The sequence below is a fragment of the Callospermophilus lateralis genome, chromosome 3, assembly GCF_048772815.1.
Source record: "Callospermophilus lateralis isolate mCalLat2 chromosome 3, mCalLat2.hap1, whole genome shotgun sequence".
NCBI lineage: Eukaryota > Metazoa > Chordata > Mammalia > Rodentia > Sciuridae > Callospermophilus > Callospermophilus lateralis.
In genome coordinates this window covers 12,663,507-12,685,415 of record NC_135307.1, presented here as the reverse complement: position 1 = coordinate 12,685,415, position 21,909 = coordinate 12,663,507, and the positions used below count along the sequence as shown (strand labels likewise).

The window sequence follows — 21,909 nt, the reverse complement described above, 5'->3', positions numbered from 1 at the left end:
TTTTCTTCATAAAAATCTAATTTTATAACAAGGCTTTCATTCTATTTCAAACACCCTTGTCTTCTTTCTTACCAACTTGTGTCCATTCTGCCACATTAAATATTCCATAATAATCTTCTCTTTGGCCTAATTATAAACTATTTATTACCCTGCCTGGAGCAATATATTTTCTATTAAGAGAATCAGCATTTTTAAATTCTTTTAAATTTTTCTTAAAAAAATAACTCTACCCCTTTATTTCACTTTAAAAAAGTACAACTACAACAGAAAGATATTTTATTTTTAGAATTCATTTTAATTCTTAATTGTCTTTATGTTTAATTTGTTTAAATTCTACCTGTTTTAGGGAGGAAGACTCACAATGAGTTTGTTTGTCATGTGATGGGCACTATAAGTATTGATTACTATAAGTATTGACTTCCCAGCATTACAAATTTGAGATATTTGTGATTTTGAATGCTATTATACATTATATACCTTCATAATCCATCATAATTTTAATGAGATTTCACTATCTGTTGTCATCTATCCTTCCTCATTTCTCCAACACAACATGATTGTTATTTATAGATTGTATTAATCAAGAGTGTCCTACTTTCTTCAAAGATAATGAGAAACTGTAAGAAACAGTTTAAAAACAGCAGTATCTACTTACATAATTAAAAGAAAAAGCATGGAAAAGCAAGAGCTTAGGAGACTTCCTTTTCCGGAAACATGGCAGTCCAGATAACCTGGAAACTATCCCACTTAGAATACAGAATTCTGATAAAAATGTAATAAACATGACTTAAAATGTTTAGTTAATCTTATAAGAATGAAAAAGGCAAAAACCTGAGCTCAGAACTTAAAATTAACTCTCTCCAAATTGAAGAAATAACCTACTACAAGCTAGATTAACAAAGTCAATAAATAGCAAGTTGTCTCCTCCAAGAATGACCAATATGAAAACAAGACAAAGATTATAAAATCATGCTTTATGCCAAGTATATAAAAGATAAGAAAAAATGCAGGAAGAAATATAGTCATCACAAAACAGGCTGATTAGAATAAAATAGAAAGTCTAGAAATGAAAATCAGTCACTTACATGAGAAAAAATCACATTCCAAGTGTGGAATCTAAGTGATCATTGACAGTATAAACATTGAATTAAACATAGCTAAAGAGAGAATTAGTGCAATGGAAACTAGACCTGAAGAAATCACATACAGTGTAACAAAGTGCAATAAAAAGATGAAGGATAAAGATAAAGATAAAGATAAAGAGAATATATATCTAATAAGTGTTTCAAAAATGCAAAATAGGCATTTTATCAATTGCAATGTTAATAGAAATCATTAATTTTCTGATTCAGGAAGCACAAGGAGCCCTAAAATGATTACAAATAAACTGAAGTGTTACCTGCTTATGTCATAATTTATACAAATAGGTATAATTTGACATAAAAACCAAGACAAAGAAACTATTTTAACAGCAACCAAGAGAAAAGACACTAAAGATAGACTGACAACAAACTTTATAATAGCACAATGGAAGCCCAAAGACAATGGAAAAATGTGTTCCAAATGGTAAAAAAAGAACTGTTCCCCTTAAGTTCTCTACCAGCTACAATATCCTTCTGGAGTAAAGAATATATAAATATGCCATCAGGAAGATAAGAAATGTTCTAGTAGAATTTATGGAAACAATACCTATGAGGTATATTACAGTAAGAAGAGAATTGAACTAGAATGGAAGAAGTAAAATGTATGAAGGCAGTTTACCAAAGAAGTTGGGGAAGTGTAGAAATGCAAGTGATCATTGAAAATATAAAGCAGCAATAATAATAATAATGTTAATCAGATAACTATAAAAACAAAAACGACATGAAAATACTGGATATGAGAGCTTATGAGAAGTGTGTGTGTGCGTATGTGCATGTACATGTGCATGAGCAATGTTTGTAGTTGGGAATAGGAGCCCAAGCATCCTGTGTATTGCTCACAAGAAGGGCAGAGATGATAAATAACTTTAAATTCTTAAGAATACATATAGCAAGGTGTGGTGGTGCATATCCCTAATCCCAGCAACTCTGGAGATTGAAGCAGGAGGATCACAGGTCCAAGACAGTCTTGGCAATTTGTCTCAAAATAAAAGATTAAAAAGCACTGTGGATGTAGTTCAGTGTAAAATACCCCTGGGTTCAATTCCCAGTGCAAAAACAAAAAGGAAAAAAGAAAGGAATATATGTAAATGTTTTAAGTATAAACTCTGAAACATAATGTGTTAGTTCCAAACAAATAGAAGATAAATTAGATATAAAACTCACTCAAGACAAAAGAGAATCACAGAACAAGTTATAATAAGAAATTAAGAAGATAAAAATAAATTCCAAATATTTAATCACAATAAATATGTTTGCTAGAATCAGTAGGGATTGTCAGATTGCATTATAAAAATAGACCTATATGTTTTTTATGAAAGACACATCTAATGACACTCAGAATGTTTGAAAGATAAAGAGTAAAAAAAATACACTAAGTAAATACTAATGAAAAGAAAGCTAAAGTCAGTAATCTGACTTTAAGTTAAAAACATTATGAAGTCACCATATATTAACTAAAGAAACAATTCTTCAGGAAAATGTGATAAGATGTGAAAATGTGTAAAACTCTGTAGAGCTAATAACAGCCTCAAAATATACTAAAACAAAAATTAGAATTATAAAGAGGAATTGACAAATTCACATAGTTTGAGATTTTAGAATTCAGAACTGAAAGATCAAGCAGATAAGAAACAAATGTCCAGAGTTGATTTGAATGACACAGTGAGTAAATTGGATCCAATGGACATGTAAAGAGTTTTGAATCCACGAGTTGAAAACAATATTTTTTAAATTTAGAAATTTTTAAAACACAGAATAGGTAACAGACTATTTTTCTTTGGGGCAGGGGGTTGTTTTCGTGGAATTGGGGATCCAACTCAGGGTCATAAAACATATTGGAGAGTAGGTTTCAAGGAGACCAAGTTTTCCATCATAGTGCAATTAAATTGTAAATCCATAACTAAACCATCTCTTCATGTAGATGTTCAGAAGTGGTTTGAATAAAGCCTCCACATCTATAGAGGCACTATGCACAACGTACATATATAAATTTTATTGAGTATTGAGGGAGGTGTACAGATTTGGGACTCCCTGGTCAAATCCTAAAGCAACTGGGAGAGCACCCACACACACACACACACACACACATAAAAGCCACATCAGCTCACAAGCCTTCAAACATGGAGTAGTGTATACATGTTTACATCACTGGTATATAAATGGCTGTGCTCTGTCCCAGCTATACCCCAAGTGCCTTTGAGTCTTCTATTGACTGTTCTCAGATGTCTATATCCTATGTCCCCATCAGATTTTTGTGCAGTCCCTTTACCTGCTGGGGTTGGGGAGTGTGTGGCCTTGAGGGTGAGTGTGATTGGGTGAGAGTAGATGTGTAGATATGTAGTCAGGGCTGTTGACTGCCAAAGTCCTGAAAACTCAGATGGTTGTTCAGGCTTTGTAATCATGTATTAATATATGTGTGTGTGTGTGTTCTTTTTTCAATTCATACAAAGATGCTATATGGGTTATTGGCGTCTGAGATTTGCTATATTTGGAAATAAATAAATACTTGTAGGGCTGGGGATGTGGCTCAAGTGGTAGCATGCTCACCTGGCATGCACGGGGTGCTGGGGTTCCATCCTCAGTACCACATAAAAATAAAATAAAGATGTTGTGTCCACCGGAAAAAAATAATAATAATAAATATTTAAAAATTCTCTCTCTCTCTCTTTTCTCTCTCTCTCTAAAAAAAAATCTTGTAAATAAGGCAAAGAACACAGGAAATATTATAAGAAAATTTATAGAAGTATTTAATACTAAACAAGTATGAAAATATTCCCTTTTCAAAATTTGACAGATACAGCCACAGAGATATTTAAGAGAAATTTTGTTTTAAGCACTTTTTACTGAAAAAAAAAAAAAGAGAGAAATAAAAGCTAAATGAACTAAACAAGTCAGCTTAAGTTATAATAACAGGGTAATCACCGAAAATTTAAGGAAACAAATGATGGAAGATAAGAGCAAAAATCAATAACATTAAAAACATGGATATAATAGAGTACCAATACAACTAAAAAGTGGCTCTTTGATTAGACTAATAAAGTGAGCAAACCTTTGGCAAGATTGATCAGAAAAATAGATAAAAGATATAGGTAGCAATGAAAAAGGGAAAATAATGTAGACTTAATGGAGATTCAGAAATGACCAGCTTTATGCTTATGCCAATACATTTAAAATCCTTGACATGAGGGACAGCTTTCTAGAAAAATGTAATGTGTGATAATCTGGAAAAAGAAAAAAATAACTAGTTTTAAATAAGTAAAAAATGCATTCAATAGTTAAAAACCTGTCCAAAAATACTATTACAGCCTCAGAGACACTTTCTGTCAAAATGTGGGAATAGGCTTATCCCTGCTTCATACGAATTAATGAAGTGGAAAAGAGGGAATATTTCACTTCCCAACTCTTTTTATCTTGATACCAGTCATACAAGGGCAATAGGGGAAAGGAAAATTATAGGCCAATATCTTTTCATATATGAAAAAAATTAGAATGAATAACAGCAATCAGTGCATTAAAAATAGAACATCATGACCCAGTTGGGATTTTCCTGAAGTACAAAAATGGTTTAAATATTAGAATATCTATTAATGTGACGTAGTGCCAGATTAAAGGAGAAAACTTTTGGCAATTTTTTAGCAGATGCAAGAAAAGCACTTTTTATAATTCCACATTCATTTATCATATATCTTATCAAAGTAGCAATAGAAGGGAACTTCCTTAACTTAATAAAAGGAGGTCTACCAGAAACCTCTAGCAAGTCATTTTAATGGTGAAGTGCCACCAATCCCCTTAAAATCATAAGTCAAGGATGCTAATATTATTGCTGCTGTTCATCATAGTACTACTTTGTTAAGCAAGAAAGGAAGAATAACTTAAGTATAAGACTTAGGAAAAATACAACTCTCATTTTCCCTAGGTGATGTGATTGCAAATGGACCAAAGAGAATCTATAGACACCTTTTTAGAATTTACAACAGAGTTCATAAAGGATGCTAGATACAAATGAATACCCAGAAATGACCCATCTTTAATGTTAAGCCACATGTGATTGTAAAAATGTACTTTAAATTTCATTTATTGTGGCAACAAAAAGATAAATAAATAAATCTAACAAGAATGTGCAAGAATGAGACAACCAGAAAATTTTATTGAAGAACATTGAATAAATGGAGAGATCCTATTTTCAAGGACAAGAACCAATTAATAAAGATAGTTCTTTCAGAATAATCTATAATTTTAATGATGAGCTAGGTAATTTGCACCTATCTTCCCATTTAACATTAAAAAAAGGTTTTTTTAAAAGTGCACATTTTCATTTAAACTTCTTAAAACTATCAAAATTCTAATCACATACAGAGGAATTGTGAGGCCAGGATCTAGGAGAACACTGTAACACAGGGTTGCAAGCCTCACCCTGAAGGTCAGTTTTGCCCTGTGGTGTTTGTTGATCTAAAAGATCTGGTTGAGAGGCTCAGTTGCAATTTTGGAAGCTGCGTGAGGCTAGGGAGAAGAAAGTCAGATGGGGGACATAACAAGAGTGGGAACCCTGATACCATATCCCTCAACCCACACATCTTTGCTTGGGACCACAAAGTACAGATAATTTAGAAGTATACTTGTCTTCAGTGGGCACAGCTTAGTGTCAAACCCAAGGTAAGATATTACAAGCCTGTATGTAGATGAAGGTAACCTTGATTTGCCATGCACCTGGCAAAAAGCAAACTGAAAGCTCTTGGAAGGAAGGTAACATTTTTAGCTGCAAGTTATTTCTACAAATAATTTTTAAATGGAGCATCCAGCATACAGTCAACAATAACAGACATACAAGGAGGCAAGATGTGAGTGAAAGTGAATAGCGGGGAAAGATCCTGAACACAGACCCACAGGAACTCTATTACTTATTTATGGAAGGATCAAGGAAGGACTCCCAGGCCCTTGAAAGGGAATTGCAACGTGCTGTTTTCATCTCTGGGTGGCAGTTACTTGAGTGTTCAATCCATCTTGATCCCCTTAACTGTATGCTTATATTTTACGTACTTTTCTGCATGTGTGTTATACTCAACAGTAAAAAAGACTTATAAAATTAAAATCCATCCAATCTGCTATCAACAGCAGGACTGATTGATGAATATTGCTATATTCATACAATAAAAATGCTATTAAGCTGCTGAGTTGAGAGCTATGTCTATTAGTAGGGATTATTTTTAAAACTTATGTAGTGGGCCGGGGATGTGGCTCAAGCAGTAACGCACTTGCTTGGCATGCGCGGGGTGCTGGGTTTGATCCTCAGCACCACATAAAAATAAAATAAAGATGTTGTGTCCACCAAAAACTAAAAAATAAATATTAAAAAATTCTTTCTCTCTCTCTTAAAAAAAAAACTTATGTAGTGAAGTCGCCATTATGCACAATATGATACCATTGTAGAAAATTTTTTAAAAAATGGAAAAATATTCTATGTTCTAATGGAGGTATGTATATAGTCAAAGTGTGAAAACATACATGAAAGATTAAGCAACAGTTTCAGAATGGTGCCTACTTTGAAGAAGGGAGGAAGAAAAAGAAGGGTACTCTATAGGTATATTGAACTGTTTCTGTAATGTTTCATTTATCATTTTGAAAAGGCTAAATTAAATAAAGCAAATGATACTGTTTGGCAAGATGGGGGTAGGTATACAACATATTCCATTCTCTTTCCTTTTCTGTATGCTTGAAATAGTCCACTTAAAAAATGAGTTCCTTGGAGAGAATATGGAACTTTTTAAACAGTTATATGAGTTTCTCTCTAACTCATTTTGTATTGAAAAATACTTTAGATTTGTTTAATTGTTGCAGTTTTTGGAATCTATTTCTTAAGACTGAGTACTAAATCCTATGGTTTTATATTTAAGAAACAGTCTATCACTTCATACCCATTAAATTATGTGTCCTTATTGCTTCAGTAAACTCATTATGCATGCAAAAATGCCTTTTTTCTTTCTTGCTTTAATTTGATTTCTTCAGCACAGCTGTGCTTTTTAAAATATTCTTATTTCTGATCTTGGAATTTTGGGAAGCTCTTTGACATATATCTACTCTAACTACATTTTTAAATCACTTACCTCTGCTGTTTTGTTTTTTTCCAGGAACGGGATAAATTCTACTTATCTCGTAGTGTTGTTCTAGAACTTCTACAGGCCCTGAAGCTCAAATCTCCTTTGCCAGACACAAACCTCCTTCTGCTTGTCCAGGTAGGCTTATGCTGTGTTTGTAAAATGCTTTATGGGGTCCATGCATACTTGGAAAGATTAAGAGATGAGGGGCAGATGCATAAGTGCCAGGTGCCTTTGTTCAGAGATGAGAAATAATATATTGTATATGAGCTGAAGTTCTAATAAATATGATGCACTCAGCACTTCCACTGGCTTAAAAAGAAAAAAAAGAAGCATTAGTTTTGACCCTAGTGAGGAACTGGTTCTGTGAGGGACAAAAAGAAGAATGAGGCAATAGTTTGTATCCTCAAGAAATTTATAATCCAGTAGGTTGGGGGGGAGCTCCCTCACCAGAGCGGAGATAGGCCAAACGAAGCAAAACATGGGGCAGCAGGCTCCAGAGTGATCACAGAGTCCACTCAGTGTGACTGAGTCAGTGAATGTTCTGGAAGGTGCGGTGAGCCAGGCCAGATACTGTAAATAACAGGATGTGCTGGTCCAGTCAAGGTGTAGGTGGGTGTAAATCAGCTATCGCAAGATCACTGAAGCAGACTCTGGAGAATCAGCTGTCATCATGTTTTTGGGTATTGCTTTGAGGACACATGCATCCTCAGTGACCTTAACTCAGCATCTAAGGCAAGCAGTCAGATTTTGATCACCTGAGACAGGCTGTGACGGGTGCCATAAGAGAGAGAGGTAAACAGTTTGTGGGGAATTTGAGAGCAGGAATGATCCCATCTCATGTGGTATGAAATCAGGGAGGACTTCAGAAGAAGTGGCATTTGAGTTGGGTCACAAAGGATTAGTGGATGCAGACAAATTTTTTTTTTTCTTTTGGCCTGGAATTGGGGTTTGGCCCAGAGCTTGACTGGCTTCAAACAATAGGGGAGACAGAGGCAGGAAGTTAGAGTAAATTTAGGGACAATGACATGAGGATGGAACTGAGCACAAGCAGGCCGGTAGCGTTAGAGGAGTCCACAGGCATCTAGTAAACTGGGCCCCTGCCTCCACTCCAGGAGCTGAAGCTGGACTTAAAGCCATGAGCTACAGTGGATCAGGGTATCATTCAGATGGCCATTGCACAAAGTGCCCACTAGCCAAATCACAGTGGTTTCCATTCTCCCTGGATTAGCATTAAGGCCAGTTCCAGAGTCTAGGCCTGCCAGTTAGAGGTTAAATGCCTGAAGGAAATTGGGAGCTTCGCATCAAGGAACTAGAAAGAGAGCTAAGATGCAGAGAGATAAAGGCAAAGAGAACATTTAATTGATTAATTTAACATCTGTTTTATGTTAAGCCATTATGAATCTTGAAACATGCAGGTGCTATGCAGGATGATGGGGAAGAGACAGATGTGCCATATGAGGTCCTTTCCCTCCAGGAGTTTAGACTCTAGTAGGTGAAGTTGATATGTAAAACAAAAATTTAAACATAGTGTATAGGTAGGTAATAAGAGACATGTGCTGAGTTAGAAATTGGTGTCAAAAAGGGACCATGTGGACATTGAAGGACACTTAGAAGTTCAAGTTTGCCTGGTAGAGAAGAGGAGAACCACACTTGTCATTTACCATGGGATATCCCCTGCATGGTTCCCTGACTTTCCCACTATACACTAATCATTAGGACCAGAATTGAGTTTTTCTCATAAGCCTGAGATTTAGTAAAAAGTTGGTGTTCTTTCAATGTATACCACTTTCATTATATAGCCCAGGAGGAAGACAGAAGCAAGGACACAATCAGAAAGTATCTGTGCTCCTAAGGAGAGACAGACTGGATTTCTCCCAGCGGGTTGTTACCAGCAGCCACTCCTACTCACATAACTCAGTAGCACTATCTTTGAGTACAAGTAAAGCTGACCTTAAAGATGAACAGGCTCTCCCCTGGAGGAGGGGCAGGTGTACAGGCTTTAGTGAAATAGCCCAGGAGGGATTTAAGGGTAGCATTGGCAGTGTCTGCAAGTGCTGATGGCATTTCAGTGGTGGATGTGCACCCAAAACAAAACTAGGTTTCCGGGCCCTGACGGTGCTTTCCTGTAGACCTCAGTCTTGAGCAAAGCAGTTCTGTATGGCTGATCTCCTTGGGGTCTGGCATCCCGCACGGTAACTGCTGGGGGCTGGATTTCTATGAAGTACGTTAGTCAACCATAATAAGCACTTGTCACTAAACAGCAAAAGAACACTGGCAGTTTAAATTACTTAATGCTTAAGGAAACTATGAAAACAGTGATTATTGCACCACAATTAGGTGAATAAATAACAAAAACAAATTAGCTTTAGGAAGAAAGAAGGCAAAAAGTAGACATTTCTAAGTGTATTTTATGAATTTCATCTTCTGTTTCAAATGTAACACTTTCATCTTAAATATGTATGTGTGCACACACACAGTCATTGAATTGTGAAATTTAAAAAGTCAAGTTGTAAAATTATTCAGATTGGAGAAGTGTTTTGAAGACATTTTAAGTTTCTTCCCATGATGTACAACTTTTTGAATAATGTTTCATCCTTTTCTGGCAAAAAAAAAAAAAGAGTTAAAAATCATACCATTTTGAAGTAACACATCCTTCTTTTACAACCTCTTAGAGAAAATCATTTCCATTATTAATGAGAGAATGAAAGGGAGGCATACCCTGAGAACAGAGTAGTTCCCTTTCCCACCCAGGGCTTCTGCCCAAATTATGGAGTCCTCCATGGGGTGAGGGAGGAGCACCTTTATCCCTCTTCATGACCAGAGCATCTTTCTGTGAGTTTCCTAGTTTCTTTTTTCTTGTCCTTGATTGCCTGGACCCTCATACTATTCTCAGGAGGATGACCGAGGTGGCAGCCTGCTCTCTCATAGCTCCTCTTAGGCTGGAGGCTCTAGGCTGGACTCAAGGGAAGTGTTCTCTTTACTGATGGGCACTGTCAGTTTCTGGCACCTGGACAACCAGGCTTACAGCACAGACAGAATGGTTCCAGACTTTCTTCATGGATCATCAGTGGCCAGTCTGAAGGCAGTAGAGGCATGTCTGTTCAGCTGAAAATGTCCTTGGAAAACAGAAAAGAAAAGAATAAATGGGAGGAAAACTACCCCAGTGAACCCCATGAACACTGGTTCCATCACTGAGAAGACGCAGTTGCCCCAGCCTTGGGCTCACCAGTGACTCTTTTACCCTGTGAGGAACCACTGTTTGTTTCATCTACTTCTCTAGTTCGTACCTTAGTAGACGGGTACATTTACTGAAGTGGAACCTTACCGTCTTCTCAGGCAGGCCATACCTTTGTTGTTTACCAGACACTCTAGCAGTACAAGAAACCCCTCAGAGGACACTGGAACACTTGCCCAAGGAATGTGGGGTTACCAAATCTAAACATTCCAAGGCAGTAACAGGTTCCACCAGTCTGCTTTCTTTTTTTCTTTTTTTCTTTTTTTTTTTTTTTGTGGTGCTGGGGATTGAACCCAGGGCCTGTGCATGCGAGGCAAGCACTCTACCAACTAAGCCAAGCTATATCCCAGCCACCAGTCTGATTTTTAATTCCCATCAATTCTGCCTGGGCCTGACATCAGGGGAGATTGCCCAGCCTCTCCTTGTGGTTGTCTGTTATTATTTGTTTGCTGTTGCTGTTATATTTCTTTCAGTGAAGTCAGGTGATCTTAAATTCTCAAGTGGACTTTTTCCACCCCCAAAGAAAAAAAGGCACCCAGACAGGAAGTAATTTGACAAATAGAAAAAAAATGACCCTTTTCAGAATCTAAAATTGTCAACCACTAAGCCACATTTCTCCATCTATACTTGGGACAGATGGACTGTCATGTTATTTTTTAATTCAAATTTAGTAACATTTTTGCCTTGGCTTAAACATTTGTCTTCTGCTGGTTTGCTATAGATATTTGATGTGTGAGAGATTATTCTAATTGTCCTTGAAATGGATTAAAGGAAAGCATTCATAATAGAGCAATAATCCACTGAAAGTCATCATAAAAACTAAGTTCAAGTCAAAATGAATTTCCCCCAGCTCTTTTATGGTTCAAGAGCAGATATTCTGCTAATTTGCATGTACCACTCCCACTCTGTGGGATATACCTGCATATTCAAGTTATGAGAAGTCATGTTGGTAAAAGGTTTTCTTTTAAAAATAGATTGATTGTGGGCTGGATGACAAAGAAATGACTGTGGCACGGCTGTTGTCTCTAATTCACAGTCACTGCTGAGTGGAGTTGTTCATATCAGTTAGGTTCATCACAATCTAATCACTCTCTGGGATGAGAGGTGGAGATACTATTTTGGGTATCATTTTGATAATGAATTTAGTAATGACACATAATGGATATCATGTTTCTTTTGTGTTCTTTTGTACTCCTGGAGAAGTGCATATTTCAGTGTCATATTTCTCTCTCTGAAAGTATGGAATTCTTTCTACAGCAATTATCATTCCCCACTCTGATTTTATTTAGTCATATCTTTATACTTGGAGTAGTTCTGTGCAGATCTGGTGGAGTTCTTTACAGTTGTGGTTGGCAGCCATAATGAAGTAAAGTCTTTCATATGCTGGGCTCTTTGAGGCACCTCCATTACTTTAGGGTAATTTTTGATTGATTTGGACTTGCACAAGACATCACAGATCTGACAGGTGGTGACTGCTTACATGCTGTTGAGGAGCTCACACTGTCCTCAGTCTGGTTTACTGAGAGCGGCAGGTGGTGAAGGTGCCTGCTGAAGGCACACAATGGTGCTTGAATGTTTTACTTCTTTGCAGATCCTGTCTTGCCATCAAGGGCCACCAGGCATGCAAGCACCCATTGGGGGGCCCAGACTTTGAACCATACATAAAGGAACAACTCTAAGCACCCCATACCTCATGCATTAGGTGTACTCTGTCTTCCCTGTAGCTTCTCTTAGCTGTGCAGTTGCATTTCTGTTGTAAATAAATTAGTTAAAATGAATGCTGGTGTCCTGACTAAGATTTTGGACTTAGGTATAAGTCATTTGCTTCCAGTTGCAGACTCGGAGAGCTTTGGAAAATACTGTCTCTGTGAAAACATGCAGCATCTGTCAGGAGGTCAAGTTGGGGTGCTCCTGCTGCTTTTCTCTTGGTCCTTCTATCAAGTGTTATTGTTTTATTTTTTCACTTACAGGTTTTGGCCAAAGTTAAAAGCTTCACAGTTTTTAAACCTGATTTAGTCACTTTTCCTTATACAGCATTAGAATAAATCTAAGTTAGGTGAAAAGACATAAGCATACCTGAATAAGATATTAGAAATTTTTAGGCATTCCCAGGATAATCCCAGATGCTACTTTCTTTTCCAGACTCAGAGTAGCTGGCCTAATACATTCCTCACATTCAGGAATAGCATTTGAAACAAATGGAAATGACAAAATGTTAATGAGGAGAACTGGTATCCACTTCTGTCATGCAACTCCCAGGACAGCTCTGCCTGCTACCCTCTGCCCCAAGCCTGGTTACCTGTACCTAAACACCTTTCCTGAAAAACCACATATCCCAAAGTTGAAGACCAGTTCTTAGTCATTATGCAAGAATTCTCAGGGCTCCTGGCCTCAGAAGGCTTTTGCCTTGTTAGCCCAAACCTGCTGTCCAAAAGTAGTGCTTAGACTTGGGCCCCTACTTAGCCAGACAATATACTAGTTTCTGTTCCCTTGTTCTAGAGCTCCTCAGCAGGCCTCCCTGAGATTTTCGGTGTGACCCTAGTCTGTGTTACTCCTCCCAGTTTGCAGGGAAGAAGGCTACCTGGCTGCACTTGTGGTCTTGACCCATCCAGCTTCCCTGTGCCTTCTGCATAGATGAGAAGGAAGAGCTCTTGGTGTCAAAACTTCTTCAGAGCTTCTGGACTCTGCATAGCAGCTTCAGATCTCAAAGGGTTACTGGCCAAAGGCCAAGGAAGAAAAATTAAACAAGAGTAAATGACTCATAGCCAACTTTTCAGACCTTGTTTAACTTCTTTCCAAAAACTATAAGTAAATAGTTGAATGTTACATTAAGTGGGAAACACCTGCCAAAATCTGTAAGGAAGCAAATTAAATTGTAATCTGGCACATCTATCTTCAGTATGATCTCAAGTCAAAATTGATTAATTGGCTTCTTTCTTAAACTCTTGTTGAGCCCCTCTGGGATGCCAGACACTAGCTAGTGCTGAGGAGAGGTACTTGAAGGCTGGGTTCTTGAGAAGCTTATGGTCAGCTGAGAAATAGACTGTTAGGTTGCCACCGTCTAATGTGATGGCTCTTGCAGTGGACATGTAAAAAGTCATGTGGGTATGTGGAGCACGAGTGGTGTTATTCTCGGCCCAGAGGAGACATGTGAATGAAGTGGGGGGAGGAAGACAAGACACCAAGGATCCTTGGAGGGGATGAAATAGGCAGAGCACTTGCTCTGAAGCTGACTTTCTATTTTCATTCTGAATACATACTGTAATGACAGACGTCATGAAAATCTATGAAACCTTGCTAATAGTAACTGCCAAAAAGTGCTACATAATAAATAGAATGAGTGACTTGTGGGGGGAGCTGAGGCAGGAGGATCGCAAGTTTGAGGCGAACCTGGGCAACTTAGTGAGACCCTGTCTTAAAATAAAAAGGGTGGGAATGTAGCTTAGTGATAGAGCACCCCTGAATTCAAGTGCCTCTTGGGGTGGGGGGATAATAAATAGATTGACTCCAGAGTAACTCTGACAATGTTGACATCTTTTATTTCTTCCATGATTGAACGCACCATTTCAATACCACCTGGTTTTTCTGGGCAAAGTAAAATCTGCACGCTCATGCCATTTCTATGCTGATAGGAATGAATTGTCATGATTAACATGATTAACTGAGATGTCCAGGGCAGACTGTCAAGAAAGTAAACACTAATGAGTTTAAGCCATTTTAATAAAATTACAAATTACTTATTACTGTTCAAATACTCTTAAAAATAATTATCCTTTCTTTTTTATTAGTTTATTTGTGCAGATGCTGGAACCAAACTAGCTGAATCAACAATCCTGAGCAAGCAGATGATAGCCTCTGTCCCTGGAGTAAGTCCTGACCAAATTAATTGTCTGCATTTTTGCATTTAATAAAATAGTGGTTATGAATGTAGGCTTTAGAGTCACACCAGGGTTTGAGGCCTGCTTTTACTAGCTGTGTGATTTTGTGAAATTATTTAACCTATGATTCTTTGATTTGCATCATCTGTAGAATAAGCTATAACTGGGCCTAAGGTACAGGCTGAGGGTGACTGAGACGATTCACATAAAGCATATTCAGACAGTGCCAGCTATGTCGTTAGTAATGCATAGATTTCGTTGCCTATAATATCTATTAAAAATAATATTAACAAACATTGCTTATTGTTGGATACTTTTTATTATTTTCTGCGATTGTAATTAATATGCAATGAACACCTTTGTGCATAAATCTTTGTACTTTGGATTACTTCTTATAGATTTCTGGAGTAGAATTATTATACTTTTAATAATATAAGTTTTTTGGGCTGGGGATGTGGCTCAAGTGGTAGCATGCTCACCTGGCATGCATGCGGCCCAGTGTTCGATTCTCAGCACCACGTACAAACAAAGATGTTGTGTCCACCGATAACTAAAAAATAAATATTAAAAAAATTTAAAAAAAATAAATAATATAAGTTTTTTAAGTATTCTTTGTAGTAACTAGGGTAATGAAAGATGCTATGAGATAAAATCCCAATTCCCAGCAATTTAACACCAAAGAAACTTATTGTTCCTGTGAAGTTTAAGTGAGCACGCTGATGTCAAGGGAAAGGAACTACCAAGCATAGGCTCAGGGCTCAGGTTTCTTCCTCCATCTGCAGTCCTCTGCCATTCACTGGTGGTTGGGGAAAGAGAAGAGAATGAGGTACATGGGAGATTTTCATGGGTCAGGTCTAGAAGTGCATGTTTCTTCTACTCACATTTTGTTGGCTGGAGCCCAGTCACATAAGCACACACATCTAACAGCCAGAGAGGATGGGGAATTGATCTACCTGTGTTCTAGGGAAGAAGAAAAGTGGCTCTGGGAAGTGGCCAGTCCCTCTGCGGCACCCTCAGTGTTCCTGATTGATTAACTTTAGAACTCAATATTTGCTACCTATGATAGTTTGGGGGAAAAAAGCCCTAATATGTAAAAGGTTTAATGAAATCAGTAAGTAGAAGGCAAATGTTCAGTAACAACAACAAAGCAGCAGTTGTAGGATTCACATATAGAACCTTTCCAAGGACCAGTTAATAAGCCATTTGACCTTTTACCCTTACATGTAATCAATGAATTATAAATTAATAAAATAAAAATAAAAGTAAAGCAAAATAAAAGAGTATTTGAAAATATAAAAATTAAAATTGGCCAGTAAATCAGTAGATTTATTTTTCTTTTTTTTTTTTAAAGAAAGAGAGAGTGAGAAAGAGGGAGAGAGAGTGAGAGAATTTTTTTAATATTTATTTTTTAGTATTTGGCGGACACAACATCTTTGTATGTGGTGCTGAGGATCGAACCCGGGCCGCACGCACACCAGGCGGGCGCGCTACCGCTTGAGCCACATCCCCAGCCCCTTATTTTTCTTTTTTAAAAATAGTTGCTTTAAGGGAAGGGAAAAATCCCTCTATTAGCGTCTAGTTGACCTTAATTGGCTGGGCGGGGTGGAGGGGTGAAGACAGATATAAAAAGCACTGCATCCTTAATGTATACCGATTGATGATTGGAGATGGAATATACCTGTGGAACTGTTACAGCACAATCTCTCCTTATCTGCCATCTCCCCATTTGCTTATTTATTATTATGATAAGAACACTTAATATATTATAAGATCAACCCTTGTGACAAATTTTACGTTCATGGTAGCATTGCTAACTGCAGGCACTGTGCTGCCCAGTAGAGTTCCAGGGCTTATTTATCTTGCATAACTGAAGTTTTGTACCTTGTGGCCGGTACCCCCATCCCAGAGTTTTCTTGATGATTAAACTTATTTATGGTGAAGGGAAACAAGCATTTTAGCTGTTGGTGGTAGTGAAAGCAACTTTACTAGAGTACAGTTTAACAAACTACTTCTAGGAATATATTTGAGAAAATAAATATGCATCAAAAGATTTATAAGCAGGTATATATTGTAAAGCATCCCTTAAAATAGCAAAAATATGGAAACAAAAATAAGTGTCCAATATTAGAGTTTTGTTTAATAAAGTAAGGTACATCTGACTATTACAATGTGGCTACTAAATCAATGTTTCAAAGAATATTTAAGTAATTGGAAAATGCTTGTGATGGATTTAATTAAAAAGCAAATTAGCAAAATGTTATTTCAATCTTATAAATATTATGCATATTTGTGCTTTTTTATATGCATTCAAAAAACTTGAAAGGAAATTTTAACGGTTAGTTTTCAAAGAGGAGGAGAACAAGTATTAGGATTACAGTAATTTTAATTATTCTTTTTAGTAACTTGTATTTTCCAAATTTTCTACAATGAGCATACATTCTTTTATAATTAGGAAATGTAACTTAAACCTCAAATAGGTTTTAAAGAAGAATTGTGTGTGCTCTGCTTCAATTCCTGTGTCTGAGGTTAGAGTACATTTTTCCACTCCTTTTTCATCATTTTCCTATTGAAATGAATATGGGCCTCTGAAACAAATGGAGCTTGACTCCTTATGTTCTGTTTTGTTTTTAAAAATAACACATCTAAGTTATACTTCTGCTTTACAAAGTAGAAAAAGAGGGATTGTAAATTACCTATTTTGTTTTGTGTATGTAGCTGGCTCCCTACATCCTGAATAAAAAGTGGATTTTAAGGCTTTTACTGGGCATAATTGCTGTCTCTAGAGCAAAATACCTATGTAATAGTAAAGTCTTTGCTCTCATTTCTTGAGATTCAGACTTAAAAGGTGAGTATTGAATAATGCTCCTGGTAATGACTTTCTGTGACATTTGCCTAGTTGAACTGGTATAAAATACTGCTTATGAAAGAAACAAATCCCTTTCAAGAAATTCAAGAACAGAGTCTATGCTCCTATTTGCATGATGTGTGAAAGGTCAAAGAAAATGGAATAAACCAGGGGGAAATCCTCCTTGCACAGAAGGATTCATATTGCAAAAGCAGGAACACAATAACCTTTTACAATTCCTTCACTTGATTCAAATTAAAAGAAGAAAACCTTAGAACATATGAAATGCTTGGAAAACACTCTGACAGACTGCCACTAGCCTTATTTTACTGTTTGTTATCCTGTCAGAAGAACTGACAAGCGTAACATTCTAGAAGAGAGAGGAGGTGATAGAGTTCAGTGCTATGCAGATTTACATGAATATGGGAAAATGAGAGCCACTGGGTGAGCTAGTTAAGTCTATAATGTTCCAGATTTTCCTAAAGAAAGCCAAGAGAAGCCTTTAGCATGGTATTCATACCGCTTCAAAGACTGCCTCCTTTTGATCCACATTATACCCGGCCTGATGTGTGGGTTCTCTCATACGGCTTTGATGTAGCAGCCTGTCTGTTCATTTTCCTTTGCTTTGCTTATAATCCTACATTTGCTGCATTTCCCCGAGAAGGCAGGTCTCTGCTGCTTAATAACCTCAAACACAAACATGCTTTATTTTCCTTTAAAAGTTCCCTAACATACTTTAGGTATGTACAGAAGGTGACCATTTTTGTTTCTTTCTCCTATCTATCTCTAGCAAGAACTTGACATGGATACCTGTGTCTATTTAGTAGTGCCCTGACTATCTACATGAAGTTAAGTTGTAAGCGACTTGACTTGAACATAAGAATTTTTGAGTCAGCAAAACAATGTTTATATATATTTAGTTAGTAATATATATTGCACACATTTAAAGAGATAAGATTCTGGTGGTGAAATTTGGTAACACATTTTACTTACATTTTAGATTTCCCCAGAGTGATAGTGTTAACAGTAGTTTTGAGGTGATAATGGCATTATGTATAATTCATGTGTACAGACCAGCTTAAATATAAGCAAAAATCAGTCTCATTACCCAGGGGAAACAGCATTTAACTCTGCCCCTGGAAGGTGCCCCTGTGTCTTTACTCTGCCACAAACCTTTGAGTAATTTCTGCCCAAACCATGGGCAGACAGTCACAGACTAAGCTGGGTGGTAGAGTGAGTCAGAAATCCAGAAAATGCAACAAGTCCTTAGCAAAGAGTGTACAGCTAGAGTGGGTTGGACAGAAATGCAGCTGTGGCCAGTCGTGTGCTTGTGTTTCAGTGTGGGACCGCAGCCATGGAGTGCGTGCGGCAGTCCATTGGTGAAGTGCTGGACTTCATGGCGGACATGCACACACTGACCAGACTGAAGGTAGGACCCCATCTGCTCATATCTTAGATTCACTAAATGCAAAATGTTTTTAAAAGATTAAACAGACCATGTGGGGAATTTATTGGTACCTGGGGAGGCAGCTGGAACATTGTTAAATGAGCCCATATCTTGGGGTCTGAAGAACTAGAGTTCAGTTCTGCAAAAAAAGAAAAGAAGAAAGGATAGTAATATGACATGAGCTGTGTACACACCTTTATTTTTGCCTTTTGTTCAGTTTCACACAATATCCCTATTATAATATTATCCCCATTTTACAAATGCAGGAACTGAGGCTTGGTCTGATGTAGCATTTTGGTCAAGGTGACACTACTAATAAGTAGTTGAACCTAAGGCTGTTGTGACTCCCAATCCATCTCCTTTTACTGTGCCACATGGAGTCATTTAACTCCCTGGAACTTCAGTTTCCTCATTTGCAAAGTGAGTCTATGACACCTCCCTTGCCTGATTGTTATGGGGTTTATATAAAATAATGTATGCAAAGAGAATTTCTTACACAGTAGCACGTTATGCAGACATAGCCATTTATTATTTTTATCTGCAATTGAAGTTATCTTCTTCAAGAAAATAATTAAAGAGGGGCTGGGGTTGTGGCTGAGTGGTAGAGCACTTGCCTAGCATTCGTGAGGTACTGGGTTCGATTCTCAGCACCATGTATAAACAAATAAATAAATAAAGGTTCATCAATAACTAATAAAAATTTTAAAAAAGAAAATAATTAAAGAAGGGGAGAGAACAAAATTTAATTTGCATATGGGCAAAATCTCAGTGAAGTTGGTGAGTTTATTGATTGTTTTACAAGGTGGAATGAATAACTGATATGGGTTCACTTCTCTTCCATGATTCAACCAGGGAGCCAAAAGATTAATAATATGAAAGTCTTGAGGAAGGCCCTGGATGGAGGGCAGATGAGAATCCAAACATGATCCAAAGAGCAGCCAAATTGCAATTTAGCACTGAATGATTTCTTTTTGATAAACAAGAACTTAGTGATCCAAGAAGTTCAACAGCTAAAAATGTGGTTCCTTTTTCACTGAGCTTAGTTTTTAGACGCTGCTTAGATGATCTTGGTACAGTGATAAATTTGCAAATGTTAGGTGCAAAGGAGAATCAAAATTAAGCTCATTATGTGTAATCTAGAGAAGAAAATAAAGAATTACATGAAAGTAGGAGGGGGATTATAAGAGAGGGGACATGGGGGAGGTGGGAGGAGAGGAAAGATAGGGAAACAGGGAAGGTAGATAATGATCAGAGTATGTTATATGCATGTGTGAAATTATCACAGTGAAAGCCACTATTCTGTACAATTAACGCATTAATAATTATAATTTTAAAAATAAGCTGAAAATTTCTCATCATGTGTAAACCCTGTCATTTTTTTTGGTGGCAGGGGGGCGGGTACCAGGGATTGAATTTGGGCACTTGACCACTGAGCCACATCCTTAGCCCTGTTTTGCATTTTATTTAGCGACAGGGTCTTGCTGAATTGCTTAGCACCTTGCTTTTTCTGAGGCTGGCTTTAATTTGTGGTCCTCTTGTCTCAGCCTCTGGAGCTGCTATGATTACAGGTGCCCAGCTTAACCCCAGTAATTTTTTTTAAAGCAAGAATATGCATTTTATATCTTTATCTTATTTATTTATTTGTATGTGGTGCTGAGGATCGAACCCAGGGCCTCGCACTTGCTAGACAAGTGCTCTACCACTGAGCCACAATCCCAGCCCCAACCCCAGTCATTTTTAAGAAAACTTCCCTACCATTTGGTCACATGCTGGTTACTAATTACTGAATATAGGTGCCCACACTTAAATGACATTGATGCATAAAGAAGAGGAAATGATTATTACTCAAGCATTTTGAGATTGTTTTGCAGACATTTTCAAAAAATATTAAGAAAGAAACATAGGTGGGGGATATAGCTCAGTTGATAGAGTGCTTACCTTGCATGCACTAGGCCCTGGGTTCAATCCCCAGTACCACACAGACATACACACACACACACACACACAAAGATCCATGATGATTAAAAGGTTGGAAACTGTAGACATAATCCAACCATCTGACCTTGCATATTAGGAAACAGATCAGAAAGGTCAAATGGCAAGTGGTTTCTCTCAGACCATGTAGCTAGTTAAGACAGGAGTGGGTCTCAAGTCCCAATTCACTGTATTTTCCCATTAAGCCACACTAAGCATAAAGCTTTCAAAATTAATTAAGAAATATGTATTGAGCATCTATAATGTGTCTAGCTCTGTTCTAGCATTGGGGCTGCAGTAGTGAGCCAAAGCAGACATAATTGCTGCCCCCACTTAACTTATAGTCTACTAGAAAGCTGAATTTTTAATGAACATTTCACACAAACCAAAGTGAAATTATGACTCACAATTGGTATGAAGAATGAGTAGACAGTGGCATGGACCAGCCAAGGAATTCAGGGAAGGCTTCCTAGGGGAAGTAACTCTTGAGCTAAAATCTGAACAAATGGATGAAAAGGGCAGGGACGGTATTTCAGGCAGAGGAACAGCAGAGCCAGTGCAGCTAGAGCTGGGATGGATGGAGGCGAGATGTGGAGGCTGCAGGAATCAGACATTCTGGCTGTACGGGTCCTGCTGAGGAATGTTTCCCTACTTAGTCCAAAAAACGATGTGAAACCACTCTAGTTTAATCAGGTTGTGGGCTTGAGGTGGTGATGGGAGGGGAAGGGACAACCTGATGTTTGAAGAGTGTCTGGCATGTCTCCACTGTCTGCCAAAGTCACAAAATATCATTTGGTTTTGCAGAGCCACATGAAGACATGCTCCCAGCCTCTGCATGAAGATACATTTGGCGGACACCTCAAAGTGGGTCTGGCTCAGATTGCTGCTATGGAAATCTCCCGGGGCAACCACAGAGATAACAAAGCCGTGATCCGCTATCTGCCTTGGCTCTACCACCCTCCTTCTGCCATGCAGCAAGGGTGAGACCCTTATTATTCTAGGGATGAGGGAAGACAAGACCAGAGATGCCCCTGAGGCTCCTGGGGCTCATCCAGAGCTTGCCATGCACTGAAGAGTTATGAGAGTCAAGTACGATTGGTTAGGAAGATGGAAATCAGGGTCCCACCCCATACCTATTTGCTGACCTTGGGCACCTTGTGGGATGCTGCCAGTAAAAGAAACTTGCCCTTGTACATATGAAAACCTCCATCATCCTCATGGAGGATGAAAACTTAAAACAGAGTTATCACTTTAGCTCAGTTTCAACTAGTGAAATAATTCCATAGGTACATT

The 21,909-nt window shown here is 37.7% G+C and overlaps 1 protein-coding gene across 4 annotated transcripts in view; it reads left to right on the top strand.

Moving 5' to 3' along the window:
* The window catches only part of Unc79 (unc-79 subunit of NALCN channel complex), a 213,649-nt gene that overhangs the window by 166,363 nt on the left and 25,377 nt on the right, over positions 1–21,909 (top strand). For all 4 annotated transcript variants that reach the window (XM_076848004.2, XM_076848003.2, XM_076848001.2 and 1 more), the window contains 4 exons: positions 7,268–7,372; positions 14,261–14,338; positions 18,535–18,624; positions 21,421–21,596. In XM_076848004.2, the coding sequence (XP_076704119.1) occupies positions 7,268–7,372; positions 14,261–14,338; positions 18,535–18,624; positions 21,421–21,596 (449 nt within the window). The remainder of the gene's footprint in view (positions 1–7,267; positions 7,373–14,260; positions 14,339–18,534; positions 18,625–21,420; positions 21,597–21,909) is intronic.